Source organism: Lontra canadensis, unplaced genomic scaffold, assembly GCF_010015895.1.
Source record: "Lontra canadensis isolate GAN:19392208 unplaced genomic scaffold, GSC_riverotter_1.0 scaffold120, whole genome shotgun sequence".
Classification (NCBI taxonomy): Eukaryota; Metazoa; Chordata; class Mammalia; order Carnivora; family Mustelidae; genus Lontra; species Lontra canadensis.
The window spans coordinates 2807231-2829430 of NW_022631114.1; the positions used below are offsets into that span (position 1 = coordinate 2807231).

Below are 22200 nucleotides of genomic sequence, written 5' to 3' on the forward strand. Positions count from 1 at the left end.
GAAGGAAGGAAACCAGTACTGAAAATCATCAAACTCCAAAAATAACAGAGTCCTGCCTCTTTTTTCTGTCATAACACCGTATCTTTGAGGAACTCCCAACTCCAGTACATGTGGTTAGGCAAGACCTCACGCTCTGTCACTCAAAGCCTCCCCCTCAGCCATGTCAAGGCTCTGTGCTAGGAGCTTGTACCAGCAGAACAAACACAAGAGACCCGCCCCCAGGCCAGCACTCCCCCCACCATGCCGCCACCTCGCCACAGAAGCTCCTCCGGCTGGAATTGGCCATTTTCTGTCTGTTTTGTTGCTTTCTTCCCATCACTATGATTTCCTGAGAGAGCAAAAAGCATTTTCTGTGAGCAGAGCCCTTTTGAACATCAGACATTTTAGATGGCCACATACTTCACAGAGAAGACGGGGAACATAACACCCAAACAAAAGGGATTTTACGTAAAACACAGACTGCCTCTAACAGCGTGAGAATGTGTGGTACCTAGTGAGAGATAAATGTACAAACAGACAATGGCCAGATCATCTCTACAAACAGCACTCTGACCAGCAACCTAACGTAATCCTCCTGGGGGACATGAACCCCCATATCTACAAGAACCAGTCCAGGAAACCAGCCTGCTCCAAGGCAGTCCGTAGGAAGACAGATTGTTATTCTAGTAATAATCCAGGAAACTGAACAATCATTTCTGTAATAATTGGTCCAAAATGGCCAGGATTTTATTAATAACTGACAGCTTCCCTAATTTTTGTCCCTGCTTCCAACTTAGGACCAGCCAAAAAAAGCCAAATATATTCTCTGAAACGATCACATGGTATGCTCTCTAATGAGCCTGCCTCTCGCTTCCCCAGCCTCCCGTCAGAACATACCTGAAGCCTTCCCCTTCTTCTACTGCAAAGCTTTCCCACTTTTCTTCCTGCCTTTGAGTCTCTGCCAAAACACGGGTAATGGTGGCTAACTCCCTTGCCATAGTAAGTTCTGAAATAGCTTTCACATCTTCCCATTTGGTGGGTCTCGTTTATTTCCACAGTGGACAGACATCATCTTTGAAAAATCTTTGCTGGGCGTCTCATCTCCTCCAGCCATTGATGTAAATTTTCTAGAGAGAGGGAGACATTCTGAGCTTATCTAGAAAACCTTGTTTGTGCCTAGATATGCTTCTATGTAGACACTAAGGTATTTGAATTGCAGCTGATTTTTATTCTCTGTAAAGAAAAGTCAAATTGATAGAACCATCATTTAAAAAAAAAAAGAAATTGGATTGGAGTACCTGAGACTCTTGGTATGCTACTTAGGAATAAATGATGATCTGAACTGTTTGTTCCTTGGAAACAAATGACAGGAAGCAGGTGGGCAAGGAAATATACCACAAACTGAGGGATGACCCAAAGGAGGTATGAAAATAACAGATTCTAAGGATCAGCAATCAACAAATGAGGTGCATTTTTTCTTAACATAATTACTCTTATTGACTGTCTTCTGAGTGCCCGGCAAAGCCCAAGGGAAAAATAGAAGAGTGACTCAACAGATGGACGGCATCAACAACAGTGGGTGATCCAAGCAGGGAAAGGCAGGAGCTGGAAATGAACGCACCATGTCAGTATCAGGGCAAGATCAGAATATGGGCATCAGGGAGCCAGGCTTGGAGCCTAAGGGATGGGAAACGGTCAGAGCAAGGGCAGGCCGCCTGCAGATGAAGACTGGGACACTCATCGGGTTACAGAGCCTGGGTGGCTCAGGCAGTTAAGTGTCTGCCTTTGGCTTAGGAGATGATCCCAGGGTTCTGGGATCGAGCCCCATTTCAGGCTCCCAGCTCATCAGGAAGCCTGCTTCTCCTTCTGCCTCTGCCCCTGCCCCTGCCCCCGTTCCCCGACTCGTGCTCTCTCTCTCTCTCACTCTGCTATCTCTCTCAAATAAATAAACAAAATCTTAAAAAAAAAAAAAAGAACTCACTGTTAAACATAAATGAGCTAAGACTTCATGAATCTGACTATAAAACCATCTCTTATTCCCAGTCTCTGCAAATAGCAAAGCATTGTTACATTAAGAGAAGGTCTCAGTCTATAAAACCAAATCAAGGAGTGAAGCGAAGAAACTTTCAGAAAAAAGGCCCTCTGGGAATCTTAAAGGAACCCCCTAAGACCCTCTTCGATCAAGAGGGCGTCCAACCATCCTGAGGGCAATGCCCCTCAGCGTTTTCACAGGCTGACCAAATGGAAAAAGTCTTCTTTCTCTTGGAGAGGTTTGTCATGGCTTTTGTCTAACGGAGTGAGGGTTTGCCATTCTGAATGCATGAAGATAGCTCTGTCAAGACCCGACAGCAAGTGTCTTTTCCCTGCTCAGATCCTCCCTGCTGTGGAGCTCAGCTCAAAAGCAAACAGAACGCACAATATGTACAGAATGATACCCACTCTGGCACTGGCACGGCCCATGGGGACAGCCTGTGACTGGAAAGCCTGTTTGCCAACAGTCTACAAAGTAATCAGGAACTAGCAAGGTCAAGGGGGGAGTTCCCATCCCAGCTAATTCAGGTCACCCCTCCTCTGATCAGGCCTCACTGGTACTCTCAGCGGATCAAAGAACTAAACATGAAACCCAGACCCCATAGGCAATGTACCACCAGAAGAATTTTCCCTGGGATTCTTTTTTTTTTTTTAAGATTTTATTTATTTTTTTATTTGACAGACAGAGATCACAAGTAGGCAGAGAGGCAGGCAGAGAGAGGGGGAAGCAGGCTCCCAGCCATGCAGAGAGCCTTATGCGAGGCTTGATCCCAGGACCCTGAGATCATGACCTGAGCCAAAGGCAGAGGCTTTAACCCAATGAGCCGCCCAGGCGCCCCTTCCCTGGGATTCTAAAAGGAGATTATTCACATTGGAGAGAAGGTTCTCTGTGCTGCCTGCGTGACCATCTCCTCCCTCGGGCTTAACAGAGACCCATCCACCTGTGGGATGAATGGATTAAGAAAGGTGAAAACACTAACTCAGAAGTGAGATTGCGTTCAATCTTCTTTTGTTTTCTCTTAGCAAATGGGGCCATAATTTCAAGTAAACGGCATGTGAAGCTGTTGAGAGCCGAGCCCCACACTCGCATTTTGATGTTGCTCCGGTTGTAAATAACACGCCCGACTGCACCGGGAACCAAATTGCTCGTTAGCTGCCAACATTAGTTGTTTAATGATCTGGAGAGCAGAAGCTGCCAATTATTGTATTCCTTCTTAAAATGCCATTTAAAACCCATACATGTAATTATTATACTTTTTCGTTAAATTTTTTATGATGCTTCTGAAGGCAATGATCTGTAGGGTCACTCAACCTATCGAAGTCAGGGAATCCTTGGAGGATGTCACGACACAGCTGGATTAAGAAGCTACGAATCAGGGGTGCCTGGGTGGCTCAGTGGGTTAAAGCCTCTGCCTTCGGCTCAGGTCATGATCCCAGGGTCCTTGGATCGAGCCCTGCGTCGGGCTCTCTGCTCAGTAGAGAGTCTGCTCCCTTCTTCTCTCTCTGCCTGCCTCTGCCTACTTGTGATCTCTGTCTGTCAAATAAATAAATAAAATCTTCAAAAGAAGAAGAAGAAGAAGAAGCAGCTACGAATCGTACCTGAACGTGAGCCCTTGCTCTGCCACCACTTAGCTAACTGAGTGAACTTAACCAAAGGACACATCCCAGGGCCTCGATCTCCTAATCTGTTCACTGGGACCCCCTATCTTTTCCACCTACCTAACACAGCTTTTATGAAAATGAAATAAAATAACAGCACAGGGGAAGGCTTGAAAGCACCCTTCAAACGATAGGGTATGATAATATTTTCAGAGACCTACTAATGAATGGGAAAATGTATCCCTAAGAACTACCAGATGACGGAGCGATGATGATATATCGAGAATCCTCTAGGAATCTACTGCCTCCGACTGGGATGGTAAATTATGTGTATTACTTTAGCTCCAGTTACTCTCTCTCCCTATAGGAAGGGGCAACCACACCCAACAACCTGCGAGCCTCTACAGACACACATGGCAACTACGTAAACATCTGAAACATCTGCTGGAATTACAAGGCCTCCAGAGCGTCTCTCCTGTCTTCAAGAAACAGAAACCGAAGTCCAAAATAGGACGCAGATAACTTCTTGTTTCATTACATGTGCATATGCAGTTTTAAGAGTCTTACAAGGAGGCCATGCTGCCCATTCAGTCCACGAGTTTTAGGGAGACTTCCCACAAACGCTCTGAAACATCCAAGTATGACCTAAGTAACAGGTAGAACATTACTCGAGGTCGAAACCTGGAGGCAGAGGCAGCTGGCACTATGACCCTCCACCGTTTCAGTGTCCCCCACCCCCCTCCACAGCCAGTTACCTGAGACAGCCAGCATTTTGGCTTCAAGCAACACCGGGAGTTGGTCTTCAATGTCATTCACTTTTTTCCTGAGCGTGCTGCTGAGTCTCTCGCTCATACACACCTAGGGGGAGAGAAAGAGCCAGGACATGTCATTTGGTCAGGTAAAAACCAGAAGGCAATGGGGGGGCCCGTCAGGATTTCTGGGTTTATAAGCAATTGAGGGGGTGATAAAGAGTAACGGAGGGGAACTACTTAAAAGCAGACAAGGAAGGAAGGAAGGAAGGAAGGAAGGAAGGAAGGAAGGAAGGAAGGAAGGAAGGAAAAAGTAAAGAAAAAGAGGGAAGGGGAGGGAGGGAAGGAGGGAAGAAGGAAGGAGAAAGAAAGGAAGGGAGGAAGAGAGGAAGGGAGGGAGAGAGAGAGAGAAAGAAAGAGGAAAGAAAGATGGAAGGAGAAAGAAAGAAGAGAGAGAGAAGAAAAGAGGAAAGGAGGCAGGAAGGAAGAGGAAGGAAGGAAGGAAGGAAGGAAGGAACGAACGAACATGGAAGGAGAGAAGAAGGGAGGGAGGGTGGGAGGGAGTGAGCATTGGCACACTCCAAGCCTCAGGTCCCACACCTTCACTACACCCACCCACAAAAATGACAAGAGCTAACACACCAGAGCACAACCACAAACCAGAAAAACCTCCCCACCCTGCCTACTCCCTCCCCAGGGTTACTCCCTCCTCCTGAAACATTCTTGCTCCAAGTGGCTTAGCCCACTCACACCTTCAGGGCTCTGCTCAGACATCACCTGGGAAGAAAGGTCTGGCCGATTACCCATATAAAATAGCAGGCCCCTCAACTCTCTCTCCCCTACCAACTTCCCCCTGAGGGGCCTTTTCCCACCGAATCTTCCCCAGAGGACACTATCTGTTTTATTCTCGTTCTCCTAGCATCTCTCTCCACGAGGATGCAAGCTCTGTGTGAGCAGGGACTTTTCTCTATTCCTGGCAAGTCAGACTTGAAAAACAGACAAGGAGACCTCAGTGAGGTTTACAGGTTTTATCATGTATTTTTTCCGGACACCCAAACACTTCCTACATTTTTCTTCGCTCTTTCAAAAATAGCAAAAGTCTGAAATCCCACTTTCCTTTTCCAAATGTCTTGGGTTATCTTTTATTTTGTTTGAAACCAAAACATCACATTTTTTTCTTTTGTTTAAAGCAAAAACCTCATATTTGATTGCTATCTACACCCTCACTAGCAAGCTACCTAAAAAAACATCCAGTTCAACAAAAGCACATAGCTCAGTTGAATAACAATAAATGTGTGTATGGAGACTTTTGGGGTGGTCCACAAAGGATCCCTCTTTTCTTCCTAAAAATCTGATTCCATTCAAAAACTAAAATTAACCCAGTTGGGTTCCTAGAACCCAGAGAAAATATAAAATTCAATTTCCCCAGAAGAATCTAGATCTTAATAGATACCATCAAGTAGAATTGTTTTGCTTATCACAGACTGAAAATGAAATTATTTTTGGAATCCAAGCAGACCTCACCCATCCTGCCTAAAATGTTATACTATTTCTTTCATGGCCTTAATTATGTTCTTTTCCATCAAGCAGCTGTAACTTCCCAGATCACAAAACTCATTCTCCGGGTCAAGGCCACAGTGTGATGGCCTCCACGCCTAAGCTAATATCAGCAGTGATGAGTATTCCCCAGCCCCAAGTGAGAATTCCAAGACCCTCTAAATGGTCCTGAGATTTGTCGGGAGTCAGAACACCCACATTTGGGTGTTTAAAAGAAGAGGCTCTGGAAACCTTTCCATACCACTGAGTCTTAGGTTGGCCCAGTGCCCGATGGCAGGCGCATCCCTTTCCATCCATCTAAGAATGTCACTGGATGTCTGAGAACACTTCTGCTAAGCCTGTAACACCAGCCATAATTCTTATGTCTCATCCAATGTATGTTCAGTCTTCCTGATTTTAGTTAACAGCTTCTGTTAATCATAATTGGGTCAGTTTCTCCTTTGTTGAGCAAATCTATCCTTCAAGCTGTCACTATTAATAGGAGACTGCCTTTCTAAATCTTATTAAATTGCAATGTACATTCTTTCAAGCACTGCTGGATGTAATCCGGTATCTACCAATCTCCAGATACTCCGTTTATTTCCAACTATTTCTTCCATCTCATTTATCCCTTAATTACCTGGTTTGGGGAACCATAAGCGTCAATGAAATGTAATGAATGAAGGAGGGTTCCATCTCTCTTTGAGGGAAGAATCAAAAGAGTATCAGACCTATGTATCTAAGGTCATGAGTCATGAGTCAGTTGAGTCCACAGTATAAAATTGTTTCTGTGTGACTGGGCAGTCGTAATTCTGTGTGACTAATATATGTCCCCAAACACACACACACACACACACACACACACATGTGAGAGTGCACGCACACACACACTCATGTCTGTACGGACATATACAGCCACTTATACACACACATACACACCCCCCAAAAATCTGCATCTCCTTTTTATTTCCAGGTAAAATGGGACCCTGAGGAACTCATTATCAAATGAAGCTTTTAGATTTACATTTTAAAATCTTAGCTATGAATTCCTTAATCTCCTCGAAAAGCAAGGGAATTAGGAGTTATTCATAAGTGCGTTAGAGAAGGTATGCAAACAAAGCCAATCGCTTTTGGCATTTGGGCAAATCCAAGAGCTTTAGCAGTAGCTGGAGATTATCAACAAATCCCACTATCGTGTGCATATATTAATATGTGTGTGTGCATAATATAAAATGTCCTAGAAAACACACTCCCACATCAACACCATGTGCGTTCTGTACGAGGCACGCCTGCCTGCTCACTGCTGGGGCAGGGACTCGTTCAGATCACACACAGCCCGTTCTCATACTCAACAAACCACACCCCAGAGTACTTCCACCTGTTAATTCTGTGTAGCGACTGAGATGCACCAGATAAATGGCACATATTTACACCAGAAAATACAGGAGAAGGAATACTCCTGCCCCCATCCCAGGTAGGAAGCTTTGGTCTCTCCTCACCTCCCCAGGGCCTCCGCCTGAAGGTCACGAGGCAGACAGCCACAGAACATGAGTACTAGTTGGTGACATCATTCAAACATACAGAACAGAAATTCCAGTATACCCTCTAGCGCTTCCCCTCCTGCTTCACAGGACAGAAGGTTATTAAACCAAGTCAGTGTCCCTTGAGCAGGGAAGAAGGTCTCTAAGCCCTGCGCCGCGGGAGAACCCATGACAAAAGCCCTTTGCTGGAGCCCTGCCTGGGGATTCTGCTCCTTGTGCAGCTCTGCAGAAAGCCTCCCCTTGGATCACATCTTGCTCGTCTTCAGGCAAGTCTTCTGGCGGGGAACATCACTGCCTCTCAAACTGCTGTCATGTGATTTTGTAGTACAATCACTTAATGTTTTGTTTTGTTTCGTTTTTCAGGAAATGGACACAAAAACTGAAAAAAAGGGCCAGGAACAACTGTGGACACTTTTGCCAACAACACAGCCCCAGTCTCAGCCCAGCTGTGGTGACACACAAGCCCACTGGCAGGTCTCCCTGATCTCGCTCCTGGGCGCTGGGGGAGGGCAAGAGAACATTCCTTCCAGGCCAGTGGACTCTCGCCTGCTTTGCTCTCCACTCAGACACCTGTTCTTTGGTACATCCTGACCATCCTATAACCAGCCCTGGCTCCCAGACCTAATGCAAATAATTAACAATTCATCCCAGTTCTCTGCTGCCCATTTGGCGATTCACAGAGTAACTGATCCTACTTCTCAGTGTGTCAGTAACTCGCTCGCACAGAACTATCTCTGCAGGGAAGGATTTTGTTTTGTAAACTGTGCTTATCCTAACTAACCATGACATTGGCTATTTAATTGAATTGGCTATGTGCTCCCGGGGAATAATGCAGGAGTGCGCTATCTGTATACAATCCAAGGTCCTGGCATGAAGTATAAATAGCAGAGAATATGGGCAAAATGATTCTGAAGTCAGCTTAAAACGTTTATAAAAACTCCTGCTATGCCTTTTCCAAAACCTGTTTGTGAGGATCCCAGGAACCTGGAAGAAAAGCAATTAATTTTTCAGATTACTCCCATCTGCAAAGCCTTTTCATGCAAAGGCATTTGATGGTACCCAAAAGCACTCATTTTCCATTCCCTAACACTGGCAGCTCCTAGAAGGCAAAGGCCGAACCAGTCAATTCCTGGGGGACCAGAAGCCAGGACTTCCACCAGGGCAACAGCCCTCCTTCCCAGCTCTTTGGGCTCATTGCCTGGCCTGTCGAATGGCTCTACAGCATCCTCACTTCTTTCAGAGCCATGAGCTAGCCTGAAATTTCATGCGAGCTAGACATGACATTAAGTCAAAAGAAAACTTCAGAGACTTTAGAAAATGGGCATATAAACGTACTTACCTTAGCAGTGATTTCCTTAAGGGACAAGTTGAGGGATTTTATCTGTTCCTGGAGGCTAGAAGAATGAGAAAGAGGACATTGGTCTTCTTGCAGTCATAGTTCCATACCACCACATGCAGAAACACTGTGAAATGGTGAACTTTCCATCAGCCCAAAGGCTGAGGAACAGTGGGAAAGACGATGCCAAATTGGTTCCATTTGACTTTGGAATTAGCATGTTGCTAGGAAGCAGATTTCCCCTTCCTAATTATGCTCCACTTAGGCTAGTACTTAAATTTGTTCTTTCCATAGTGAACATTTCTATAGTCCATAGGTAGGGAAAGGAACAACTCAGATGTCCCAGAAGCAAAGGGTGAAAATTTTACATTCCTATAACCACCTTCCAAGAAGGATGGCCTACATGGGGTAGCATTTCACAGGCAGTAATCAGACATTGTCTATCTGGGTCCACTGTTTAATCCAACAAATGTGCACTGAGTGCCTTCCAGATTTAGCAGCGAAGTAGAGCATATAGGAGATACGTATACTTGAAGTATGGAATATCCTCACTCTCTTTAGGCTTATCCCTTCTTCCTTTTTCTCCTTAGCTCTATTCACCTTGACACATTCACTTATTCAGGTAATTTCTCTCTACCCCAGGGGAATGTAAGTTCCATCACTGCAGCAACCATCAGTTGGGTTCACTCCTGTATCCCCACTGCTTAAGATAATTCCTGCAGCTTATAAGGAGGCATTCAGCCAAGACCTACAGAATGGATGGATGGACGGATGGATGGACAGATGGATGAAACTAAGAACCAGATCTTATTCTCAGTGTTGTTACCTAAAAGAGAGGAAGTACACACAGACAATCAAGTACAATACAAAGCAAGATGAAAAAATTACTATCGAGGATAGGAACCCAGTGTTAGGATCAAACTGCTTCCAAAAAATTGTCACAGACAGGGGCATCTGGGTGGCTTGGTCAGTTAAGCATCCAGCTCTTGGTTTCAGCTCAGGTTATGATCTCGGGGTCGTGGGATCGAGTCCCACATCAAAACTCAGTGCAGAGTCTGCTTGAGATTCTCCCCCCACCACTCCTTCCCTGTTCAGGCACTCTTTCTCTCGAAAATAAATAAATGAAATCTTAAAAAAAAAATTATCACAGGCAGATACTGTCTCCAAGGGCACAGGGGAGACAGTAAGGTGGGTAACAATTTAGAACACTATGGTACTAATGGGAAAGCTTCCTGGAAGAGGTGGAAAGTGAACTGGGCCTCAAGGGAAAAGAAGGAATAATGAAATTCCAGAGAAAAGAGGAGTCCAACTGGCCCATATGGTTCGCAGAGGTGAACTGTGACGGACAGGAAGGGGAAGGATTGTTTCTAATGGGAGTGGGGAAGTGGGGGGTGGGGACAGAAGGGAGAAATCAGTCCACATCTGCAATGTGTGCTCGTTTATTTAGGAAAATAAGTGAAGGAAATGCTAATATTTGTTTAATCTGAGCAGCGGGTAAATGAGTATATGTTATATTTTTCAATGTGCTTAGAATATTTACAATCAAAATAATTCTTAAAGGAATATCAAGGACAAGGTAGAGTCAATATTGAAGGCTGGGCTAAGGAGTTCTGAGCTTTATCCCACAGGCAAGGGGAAATCACTCTAGTTTTGTGCAGGAAAGCAACAGGAAAGAAATGGGGTATTTCTGGAAAATTACTTGCTCAGCACTATGGGAGGTGACGTGGAGGAATCAGGCAGGAACCTTCAGCAGAAACCCAGCTGTGAGGCCCAAGGGCAGGCACAGAGGGAAAGAAGTCAGGAAGGAATGGAAGGTGGCGATCCTTTCATTATGTTGATGCTGAGAAACAGTGGAAACATATGCTCTGGATCTTTTCATTCATTCTTTCATTCATTCATTCTTCACAAACTCATTAATTCTTTCAATATTTCCTGGGGACCTAGTAAACTGGGAACTCAGAGCATAAAACCTGGTTCTTGCCCTCAACATCTCACTGCTTCAAACAGTAGCCCAAAAGAAAAACATTTAAAAAAAAAAAAAGAAAGGTATAGGTACTGGAAGAGAAAAGGTTACTTAGCAAAATGGGGAGCTTCAAATGCAGGGAAGGTCAGATTTTCTGGGGTCTGTGGGGAGCGAGGTCAGAAAATGTTTCTTTGGCAGGGATAACAAAGTATCCAAGGGAGGTGGCCAATTAGCCCATTGCTGCTGTTCTTCAGCTGTAAGAACTGGTTTTGAACATCATCACCTCTGCCAACTTATGACTTCTGAGTACAAGCAAATTCATTTCCATTGCAAATACCCTGAAGCTAGGGCAGGCCCCTTCTATTTTTTTTAACATTGCAATTTTTCTCTTTAATTATAAAACACTACAGATATACAGATAAAGAGCTAGTATCCAAAATCTATCAAGAACTTACCAAACTCAACACCTAAAGGACAAATAATCCAATCAAGAAATGGGCAGAAGACATGAACAAACATTTCAGCAAAGAGGACATCCGCATGGCCAACAGACACATGAAAAAGTGCTCCACATCACTCGGCATCAGGGAAATACAAATCAAAACCACAATGAGATATCACCTCACACCAGTCAGAATGGCTAAAATTAACCAGTCAGGAAATGACAAATGTTGGTGAGAATGCAGAGAAAGGGGAACCCTCCTACACTGTTGGTGGAAATGCAAGCTAGTGCAATCACTCTGGAAAAAAGCATGGTGGTTCCTCAGAAAGTTGAAAATAGAGCTACCCTACAACCCAGCAATCGCACTACTGGGTATTTACCCTAAAGATAAAAAATTAGTGACCCAAAGGGGCATGTGCACCCGAATGTTTATAGCAATAATGTCCACATAGCTTAAATATGCAAAGAACCCAGACGTCCATCGACATATGAATGGATAAAGAAGAGGTGGTTCATATATACCATGGAATACTATGCAGCCATCAAAAGAAACGAACTCTTGCCATTTGCAACAACATGGATGGAACTAAAGGGTATTATGCTGAGCAAAATAAGTCAATCAGAGAAAGGCAATTATCATATGATCTCCCTGATATGATATGGAAGTTGAAAGGCAGGGTGGAGGGTTTAGGGGGTAGGAAAGCAAAAAATGAAACAAGATGGGATCGGGAGGGAGACAAACCATAAAAGACTCTTGATCTCAGGAAACAAACTGAGGGTGGCCAAGGGGAGAGCAGTGGGAGGGATGAGGTGGCTGGGTGATGGACACTGGGGAGGGTATGTGCTATAGTGAGTGCTGTGAAATGTGTAAGCCTGATGATTCACAGACCTGTACCCCTGGGGCAAATAATACATTATATGTCAATAAAAGATAAATAAACAAATAATTTTAAGAACTGCAGATATGTAGAATAAAAAATATAAATATAAGAGAGTCCTGTGTACTCAGCATATGGATTTCACAGATGTTAGTATTTGCTTTCTTTTTTTTTTTTTTTAATTATGTTAGTCACCATAGAGTACATCATTAGTTTTTGATGCAGAGTTCCAGGTCCCTTCTAAACAAGTCATCCCCACTTCAGATGAACATTCAGCGGAAGAGGAGCACCCTGTCAAGCTGACATAGAGCAGGGCACGTGGCTGCAGGATGCTAGATTCAGGAGTCACAACAGGACCAACCTGAGTGTGCTCAGTGGGAGAGGTGGGAACACACATACAGAATCCTGCCTGGAGAATTCTAGCTGGCGGGATGCAGGCCGGGTCTTTTGAGAGGATGTATATTTGAGCACATGCTAACATGGAGAGCAGGGAGTGGACCCAGCCACTCAAGATGCTGGGGAGAGAAGGACAGAAGGTGTTGAAGAGGCACCGGTACCGGTTCTGCCTCTGATTCCGGAAGCGTCACTACCTTCATGCTGCTAAAGTCTGCCGTCCACGCTTCAAAGTCCCCGCAGTAAGTTTCCCTTACCAGGCTGATGGGAGTCCGGGCAACTCACTACTTTTCAGGAAACAGTTCACCACAAAATCAGTCCTACATGATGAGCGCTGAATAGTGTTTTATGAGTAGGTGTGTGCGGCCACACACAAAGACTAGTTCAGGCATTAACAATGAAGAGGGATGGACGGTGCATCCACTTACCGCCCCAGAAAATTCAGTGGACCAACACCTTTAACTCATGCTCCATAGGTCAAGAACCAGCCTCCCAGGGGTTGACACAATTCACTGGTCTTGGTTGGGCTCTAGTCCTGACCCAGAAAGAAAATGAGTCTCCTCTCCAATATCCATGTTAGAGCAGGGAAGCAGTGATGCAGATAATTGAATGCATTGTTTCATATTTGATTTGATTTATATTTAATTTATTTAATTTATGTGGTATTACTTTTTGCAGTAGATTTACCTTCTTAATTATGTTTTGCTCAGGCTAATATTAACATTAGTTGCATCCCTGGGGTATACACGGAATGAAAGCAACGGGGGGCAGAAAGATATGAATAATGTTCATAGTAGGCTAGTGGTTTTCAAGCTATTTTTAGCAGCACAACTCTTCCGGACAAGTTTCACACTGAACTGCAACCCATATATAAAATCCGTGACAAGGGGGTCCACTCTGAGGGTGGGTGTCCAGCGTGGGGTACCAGCGATGTCACACTGAGCCCACACACTTAGTACCCCCCCATCACCCTATGGCTCATGAGCCAGAATTCCAGGAGCAGAAATTCAAATTGAAAACCACAGAATTAGGTAAGTTAAATGTTTATTAAAAAGAGAGAGAGAGAAAAGAGCTACATGCACTTCAATGATTAAACTAATCCCCGTGTTTCCTTAAAGCTTGTGTATTATTGATGACAAATGGGACTTGTCTTCTCGGATCAAATACACCGACGCTGGAAAGCACATACACGGTCTCCACAGATAATATTTTAACAAACAGATCGCCCTAATTTACTCAAATTGAGTATATTTGTGCAAAGTGGCCATCCTAGGAATAGCAGTGTAAAACATTTATTGAGCACTTACTGTGTACCAAATCTCTTCTATATTCCCAATGTACGTGAGCATTTTGATAGTCTCACAACTCTGTGAGGTAGGTACTGTCATATCTACATTTTCAGACATGAACACTCAGTCAATGACAGGTTTAAGTAACTGCCCCAGGGTTAACCAGCTGGTAATGGGGTAAATGAGGACCCAGGCAGTCCTGCTGTCCGTTTTCCTAACCACTCACCGGTACTGCCTCTCCTGGCGGCTTTGTCCTTATTCAAAACATGCTCTCCCTGTCCAGCCTGCCTTCTAGAATCCCATTTTAGTATTATGTTAAAGGTACAGTGCAATCACTATCAGTATTTGTGAATGTCCACCATTCCTTACTCACAAACTGGTGTTTAAATCATACAACCGACATGCACCTTCAACAAACGAAACCTTAGGAAAACCAAGACCACTGACCAGATCGTGCAGCCGAGAAAGCACATCAGGGGCAGGGGGGCCTGGAGCGGGTGGGTGCAAAGGGACTTGAGGGCAAAGTCGATTGTGTCCCTCTCTCCCGGATTCATGACGTTGGTGTCCCAATCGTGGGACCTTATTTGGCGACAGAGTCTTTCCCAAGCCGATCAGGTTATAAAGCAAGGGCATGGTGGGGAACCCTAATCTGACATGGCTGGTGTCCTCATGGAAAAGGAAAATCCAGATACAGACACACACACACACCGAGGGAAGACCACGTGAGGACACAGGGGCAGACAGCCCTCACTAAGCCAAGGAGAGGGGCTCCGGAGGAGCTAAAGCTGTCAGCGCCGCCTTGCTCTTGGACTTCTAGCTTCCAGAATGTGAGCAGCAGACTTCTGTTACTGAAGCTGCCCAGCCTGCGGCACTTTGTTACACCGCCCAGCAACCCAACCCATGGGGGGAGCTTCTCAATTTTCAACTGAAACTAACATGCAATTAATCATATGTGCTATTAAGATCCTACATACTGGTACTCTAGGGTCCAACCCTCCCCCAAGTAAAAGTCACTCCTCCATAACAGCAGGCAGACAATGGACAACACGACAGCTCCTTTGTTCGCTTCAGACTCACAGACGGTTCCGTGTGCAACCCACCCACGTGGCCGACGGAGAGGCTACCACGGACATGTGCAGAATGTCGAAGGCTCTTATTGGTAGTGTGGGGGCTGCGGATTCGAGGGGCGGCTCTAAGAAAAGTTTGCATAAGGAGGGTGGCTCAGTCCATTAAGCTTCCAATTCAGGATTTTGGCTCAGGTCATGAGATCTCAGGTTTTGAGATCGAGCCCCGCGTCAGGCTCCATGCTCACCACGGAGTCTGCTTGAGATTCTCTCCCTCTCCCTCTGCGCCCCTGCCAGCTTGCACTCTGTAAGTAAATTAAATAAATAAATAAAATCCCTAAAAAAAAAAAAAGTTTACATAAGAATGTCTTTGATTTATAAAACGGAAGGAGTATGGGACCCCTGGTTTCATATAGGAGCTCACAAAGGCCCAAGCTTCGGGTTAGGAACAAGAAGGGCTCTCTGAAACAGCCTGCAGCATGCCGAGAATGCTACACTGCTGTCAAAAATATCAATAATAAAACATTCAGCTTGGGGAGGGGCAGACTGCTTTTCAGCACTAACGAGAAGGGAAGGTGGGCTGGAAATCAATCATGGTAGCGAACCTGGTCCAGGGCCAGAAGGAGACATGCGCAAACACTACCCTCACTTCACCCTCACCACCGCTCAGCTCCGATTCGGCTCCAGCACCCGCGGGGAAAGCCGGCGGCCAGCACAGCCCACCTGCCATCACGTCTCTGGCCGCCCCTCCCACAAGGCCCCTTCTTCCTGGCTCTGCCCTGCCACAGAGGCCTCCTGACAGCGCCCCCAATCTGCCTTAGGGGACACAGGCCCCTCTGCCTGGATGCTCCCCCTGCCCCCGAGACATGCACCAGGCCAGCCAACCCCCTTCAAGTCCTTGCTCTAATCTTACCCTCTCAGGCAGCCCAGCCTGACTGCCCCATTTAAATCTGCACATTCATATCCTCTCTTGTTCTGTCCCCACAGTGTCCACTACCTACTATTACTATGTGACCAGCTTGGTTATTACATATATTGTTTCCTTCTGCCTCCTCCCCCCAGACAGAAAGCTGTCAGTGGCAATGATCTTTCATGGAGAAGTTGCCGGCACATAGTAGGTACTTAATTAATATTTGCTTCTTGTCTTCTTCCTAAAGAATACAGTAGTCCCTGCCTCATTTGTGGTTCACTTTCCATGGTTCCTTGGTACCATGGTATCAGTTACCCGCAGTCAACCAGTCTGGAAGCAGATGATGTCCCGAGCTGTCATCAGAAAGTCAGTTGTTGCCTAACGCTATGTCATATGCCTCCATCATTCACCTCACTTCATCTCATCCCGTGGGCGTTTATCCTCTCACATCGCCCCAAGAAGGGTGAGTGTAGTACCATGAGATTTTTTGAGAAAGAGAGACCACATTCATGTAACTTTTATTATAATACGTTGTTATAATTGTTCTATTTTATCATTAGTTATTGTTGTTAATCTCTTACCATGCCTAATTCCTAACTCATACTTTATCGTAAGTGTATTTAGGGAAGAGCACAGTATAGGTGAGGCTTGGTACTTACTCCCTGTGGTCTCAGGTGTCCACTGCAAGTCTTGGAACATTCCCCATGGATAAGAGGGACCTGCTTTAGGTGAAGCATGGTTGACCATTCCCTCCTCTATCGGAGGCACACTCAAACCACAGGATGGTGGGAGGCACCGTCCCTGTCCCCACCTCCCACTACTGTGCCAGCACCAGTGAAAATTAAAGGCCATGATGCTCTTGACCATCTTGCTGTAGGCAGAGCTTTCGATGACGAAGAAGAGATTAAAAACTTGGAGTCTACTCAGTAAGATCTCCACTCCTCTTCCTAAGTCCCATCTCTTAGAACTCTGGCTCTCTTTGAAATCTCTTTTGGCTGGTTTCTCTTCATAGATTCTGTATTGGCTGAATTGTATTCCCCCAAAGTTTGTCCTAACCACCCCGCACCCTGCATCTCAGAATGTGACTGATTTGCAAATAGGGTCATTGCAAATGTAGTTAGTTAGGAAGAGCCTATAAAGGTGGGCCCTACTCCAACATAACTGATGTCTTTATAAAAAGGAAAATTTTGATTCAGAAACACACATAAAAGGAGGGAGACAGTGGAAAGAGACACAGGGAGAAGATTGTCACCTATAAGCCAAGGAGAAAGACTTGGAACAGATCATTTCCTTCAAGGTCTTCAGAGGGACCAGCCCTGCCCATACCTTGATCTTGGACACCTAAATATGACAAATGTCTGTATTTAAGCCACGCACCCACAGTACCTCGTTATGGCAGCCCTAACAAACTAATGCATACTGCATGGGGAGGGAGAGCCAGAAGGTCAGAAGTAAGGATCAGGACTGTGCAAAAGGCACCCACATGTTTCAGTCTGGAGCTTGTCTCCAGCCAGTGAGAATGCATCCTCACTGCTGCCTAACTGCCATGCCAGAGGGTCACTCTGTAAGATCCAGAGTGACAGTGCTTAGAGTATCTTGCTAATCTTCCTCCGTGACCTACCACTGCATTTGGTATCTATTTATTTGAAGACCCCTATACCCCAGTCAAATAGTAACCAACCACTAGTCATTCCCTATTTCTCCAGACTCAGAGAAGCATAACTCAAAATCTTCATAAGAAACTTGACTCTGTACCCTCTCTTAGTAATTCTTTCAACAGTTCCCATAGGTCCAGGGCCCTCCGATGTCCTATCCTCTCTACTCTTGGAGTGAAGCATCCACCGGGCCAAAGATACATGCCCATCCTGATCTGTACCAGACTGCCTTCCCAAAGAGACAAGAGACTGCTTCTGGACAGGGCTCCTCTCCGGGTGTTCCTCTCCAGGGTGGAACTCCCTGCAGTGGATATGCGGGCAGTCCCCAGCACTGGTCAAACAGTAGCTACTCTGAAGGTGTGGATATTTCTTGGACATGCAGGCCAGGTGTCCACATGGAAAGACCATCAGAATCCCAGGGCAGAAAGGACAGATGCCAGGGTGGGAAGACAAGATCAGGCAGGGATTCCTCTTCCTCTGGGCCACAGATGTCAGGTGGGCCTGAGCTGACTCCTTTGTGTTCGTTTCTTAGAGAAACTATCTCTCACTTTATGTGGTCTTCCTTCGTTCTTTACGCTTCCTTCTGCCACCACCACCCTTGGTGCCAGTCCTGGCCCAGCACGTTAGTTCACACCCAGGATGCCAACCACACACCTGCCCCAAAGACGAGCCTTTGAAGAAGAAACTGAGTCCCTGCTCTCATCTGACCTTTGCTGAACACGAGAATATTAATGACTCTGAGATCCCACCACCCCAGCAAATGTCTGCAAGACTCTGAACAGGTCACTTCTCTCTAGAGCTCTATTTCCTGACCCACAAAGTGAGGCAGTTGACCCAAGTTATTTCCAAGAAACTTAAAATCCTACCATCCAAAGTTCTTTTACTATTCTGCCATTTGAGATTCTCTTACCAATATTATTTTATCTGCAGAGAGCTAGAGAGGCTAAAAGACACATAGGTTATATAAAGTGCCAGGGGATGCTGGTGATAGAGGCAGAAATAGAAGCCAGAAATCTGTCATTTTTCTAAGCGAGGCACAATTTTTCAGCCCTCAGAACAGAGTTGTGCCAAAAGTCTGCTGTCTGTTGGCAGCTGCCTGTCCATCTCCTACCTGTGTACATGTGGCCTGATGCTCAAGTCCCATTTTAGCAAAAAGCTCTGAAAAAGGAGGAGGATTATCAATTTCATCTCCAAACAGTCTTCTCCCTGCTCCTCTGTCTCTCCCCATTTGTAGTTCCATCCCATGTCTTGTTTAGTAAAAATAAGTTTAAGAATGAGAGATTGCCGGGGCGCGTAGGTGGCTCAGTGGGTTAAACCCTTTGCCTTCAGCTCAGGTCATGATCCCAGGGTCTTGGGATCAAGCCCCACATCGGGCTCTCTGCTCAGCAGGGAGCCTGCTTCCTCCTCTCTCTCTGCCTGCTTTCTGCCTACTTGTGATCTCTGTCTGTCAAGTAAATAAATAAAAAATCAAAAAAAAAAAAAAAAGAACGAGAGATTGCCATTGAAGCAAGTTAGAAAGGACATAAAGGGCAAAATGACAGCAACCCTGGCACAGGTATAACTTGGCTCTTGAATTTAAAAAAAAAAAAAAAACAGGAATCTGTCGACATTAACAACCTTGCCAATTACTGCTTAGTCCTTTAACCTTCGGTCAGGGGCAAGTGGTTAAGAAAATGACAGCAAAAGTGAAATAAGTCAATCAGAGAAAGACAATTATCATATGATCTCTCTGATATGAGGAATTTGAGAGGCAGGGCAGGGGGGTCATGGGGGGCAGGCAGGGAAAAAATGAAACAAGAAGGGATCAGGAGGGAGATAAACCACAAGAGACTCTTAATCTCAGGAAAGAAATTGAGGGCTACTGGAGGGTAGCGGGGAGGGATGGGGCAGCTGGGTGATGGACACTGGGGAGGGTACATGCTATAGTGAGTGCTGTGAATTGTGTAAGACTGAGGATTCACAGACCTGTACCCCTGAAGCAAATAATACATTCTATGTTAATAAAATTGACAGCAAAAATAGCTTCAGGAAACGCAGGATTTTATCTACTTGGCCTTTTTTCTTCTTTGGACCCTTCCTGGCTCACAGATGATAATGTCACATGCCACCAGTGGGACAAGCACGGGGCACAGACAACAAAAATGCCAAGAACACCTCTAGACTTCAGATGATCCCTCGAGGAGACACGATAGGGCCCATAAAGATTCATCAGGGCAAGCCATTCTATACAGCTGGAAAAGCTCTCGAGCTGGCTACCTGAGACACTGGCTCTTGGGAAAGTCTGCACAGTGCAATGGGGAGAGATTCATACCAAGAACCCAGAGCCCTGCCACCCCGTGGCCATCCCTGCCACGAGTGTGATGCAGTGTCTGCTCATGTGACAGACACTCCTATTCATCCTGGGGATCTTGGGTGGAGTGATGTAAAAAAAAAGGCTTTTAATAAAGCATTCATACAAATAACCATGACTGTATCAGAATGAGAAAGTAGTTTTGAGTAATCTGACAAAAACCAAGCACATGGGTTTTTAACTAGGGTAAATACAGGCGATGTTTCCCTCTCTGCCCCAAGCCAAAGAGATTAAATGAAAGAAATAAGGGAAAATAGGCCAGAGAAATACTCAGACTTTCAGACCTTTGATTCATTCTCTGGATACGGATGGATCACATTAGTGATTCATCTCCTTACTGAGGCTTTCTCTGAATTTCAGGGATCCCATGTTTGAACTCTGACTAAAATACTACACTCAGCTACTCCAGAGTTTTGGTGGTAAAGTCCCACTCCTCCAACTAACTCAGCAGACTGAGATTGAGATGTCACATTTTGTAAGACTATAAATTCCTCTTAATAAAATACATCTACATGGCTTGTATAAGTACTCCCAAAGGGGATAGTGGAAAGAGAATGAGTGAGAGTGTGTGAGGATTTCCAGCTTCCTAGGAAAGACTTCCTATAGTCGGGGCACTGATGTGGGAATGTGGGGCAGAGGGATGAGTTCTAGTACCGAATGAATGGACTGGATTTGCAGTGTTCCAAATTTGATATGGATAAGACAGAGTGCAAGTGCATGCACATACATGTGCCCACACACGCACACCATCGCCCCGCTGTCTCTTCTTGCCAGTTCCCACCCCCACTGGGAGAGACTGCCTGACATCACACAGTCATGCCTTGCCTCTGAGGCCAGTTCTATTAAGAATCACAGCTTTATTTTCAACTGATTAACTTGGCATTTGGCTTGCCCAAATATTCCAAGTGTTAATTCCAGCAGACATCTCAGTGCCTCTCAAACTGTCTTACTCCAAACTGTAACTGTAATTCATATGCCAGAAGCGTTGGACTTGCAGGCGTTTGTCTGTAAGGGATTTTAAGCTGTCCAATGAAGAGGAAATGAGAGTAAGAGTCAAAAATATCAACAGCCTCACGTTCAGATCATAAGTACTCTGCTCTCTACCCCTCCCTCCCAAGTTTTTCAGGGATACGTATCCACAAACAATGAGGAAACAAATTCCTGGCCTCTTCTTTTTCAAAGACTGGTAACCAAGCGGGCTCCACATGTTCAACTATTATCATAACCCAGATGTATTTAAACATTGAAAAAGATTTCAATTCTGGGCTATAGAGCTTTTCTCCACCAAACTCCTGTGAGTCTAATCCTTAAAACCCTACAATCTGATCTGAAGGGAAAATGAGGCTGCCTCTAGGTTTACTCTGTTAAGTGATCCAAAGGCAATTTCAGATTTCCATGTCAATCACTAATTCTATTTAATAATAAGTAATGTCCCGCTGGCCCAGAATATTTTAAAGAACGACCCTGAACTGCTTGCATTTCCTCTTAATAATCCAATATTTTTAAATGTATGTTGGTTTCCTAAATGTATAAACATATATACTTTCCATAACTATGAGGTTTGCCCAAAAGGTTATACTTTCTGCTTTGGGCCTATGATGCTTTTCTGAGTCATCTTTAATTATTTATTATCTGCCTAAGAACAAGTACAGCAAAACCTACACAAACAGTTTAAACCTTACATTTCTCTCAGGCTCTTTCAAAACCTGCTGACAAAGCAACAGTTCAGTAGGATTCTTGAAACTGGAGAATATTATATTTTGCATTTCCTAAAATGCTTCAGTGAGTAAACTAAAGATTTACACATTTTGCTGGAGAAAGACTGCAAAAATAGACCAAAGCTGAACAAAATGAATGAATAGCGGGGGGGGGGGGGGGGGGGGTTTGTTGTTTAAAAAAAAAAAAAAAAAAAAAAAAAAAAAACAACAAAAAAAAAAAAGGAGGGGGGGGGGGGGGGGGGGGGGGGGGGCGGATCTAGTTGTCTACACAAGTAACTGAATAAAAAATCAAACACCAACATCAATACAACTCAAAGAGGAAGCTGAAGAAATTTGCCCAAAAGGGTGTACAAAATAGCAATGATATGTCAGCCAAGATGAGCAAACTAAGAAAAATGTCCCCAGTGTATACGGCACAGCACCCTCCCCAGCCCTGCAAGCATCTACGGAAACCTGAAGGTTCTGGCTCAGGTCACCCCAGCAGCCTAAGAATCAGCACAGGATGATTAATAATCACCCCTTAGCGGCGTGGGACGGAAGTGTTCTTAACTAACTAAATTCCCACCGAGCAATGAACTGGCATTTCCAGCCTGGGGACAGTCCCTGCAGTCACTTGAAAAGGTTCTGTCCGAGCAGAACTGAATTACCTTTCCCTGGACGAGCTCTCAACCTCTGGCTCAAGGTCTGGAGAACCGTCTAGTAGTGTCCAATGAACGTTGAGGAGTTCGAGCCGGGAATAGGGACACACGACCTACAAACAGGGAAAT

The 22200-nt window shown here is 45.1% G+C and overlaps 1 protein-coding gene across 1 annotated transcript in view; it reads right to left on the bottom strand.

Moving 5' to 3' along the window:
• The window catches only part of DISC1 (DISC1 scaffold protein), a 300758-nt gene that overhangs the window by 204624 nt on the left and 73934 nt on the right, over positions 1-22200 (bottom strand). Inside the window, exons 7-8 of the mRNA XM_032841136.1 lie at positions 8775-8829; positions 4365-4467 (exon numbers count right to left, since the gene is read on the bottom strand). Of these exons, the coding sequence (XP_032697027.1) occupies positions 4365-4467; positions 8775-8829 (158 nt within the window). The remainder of the gene's footprint in view (positions 1-4364; positions 4468-8774; positions 8830-22200) is intronic.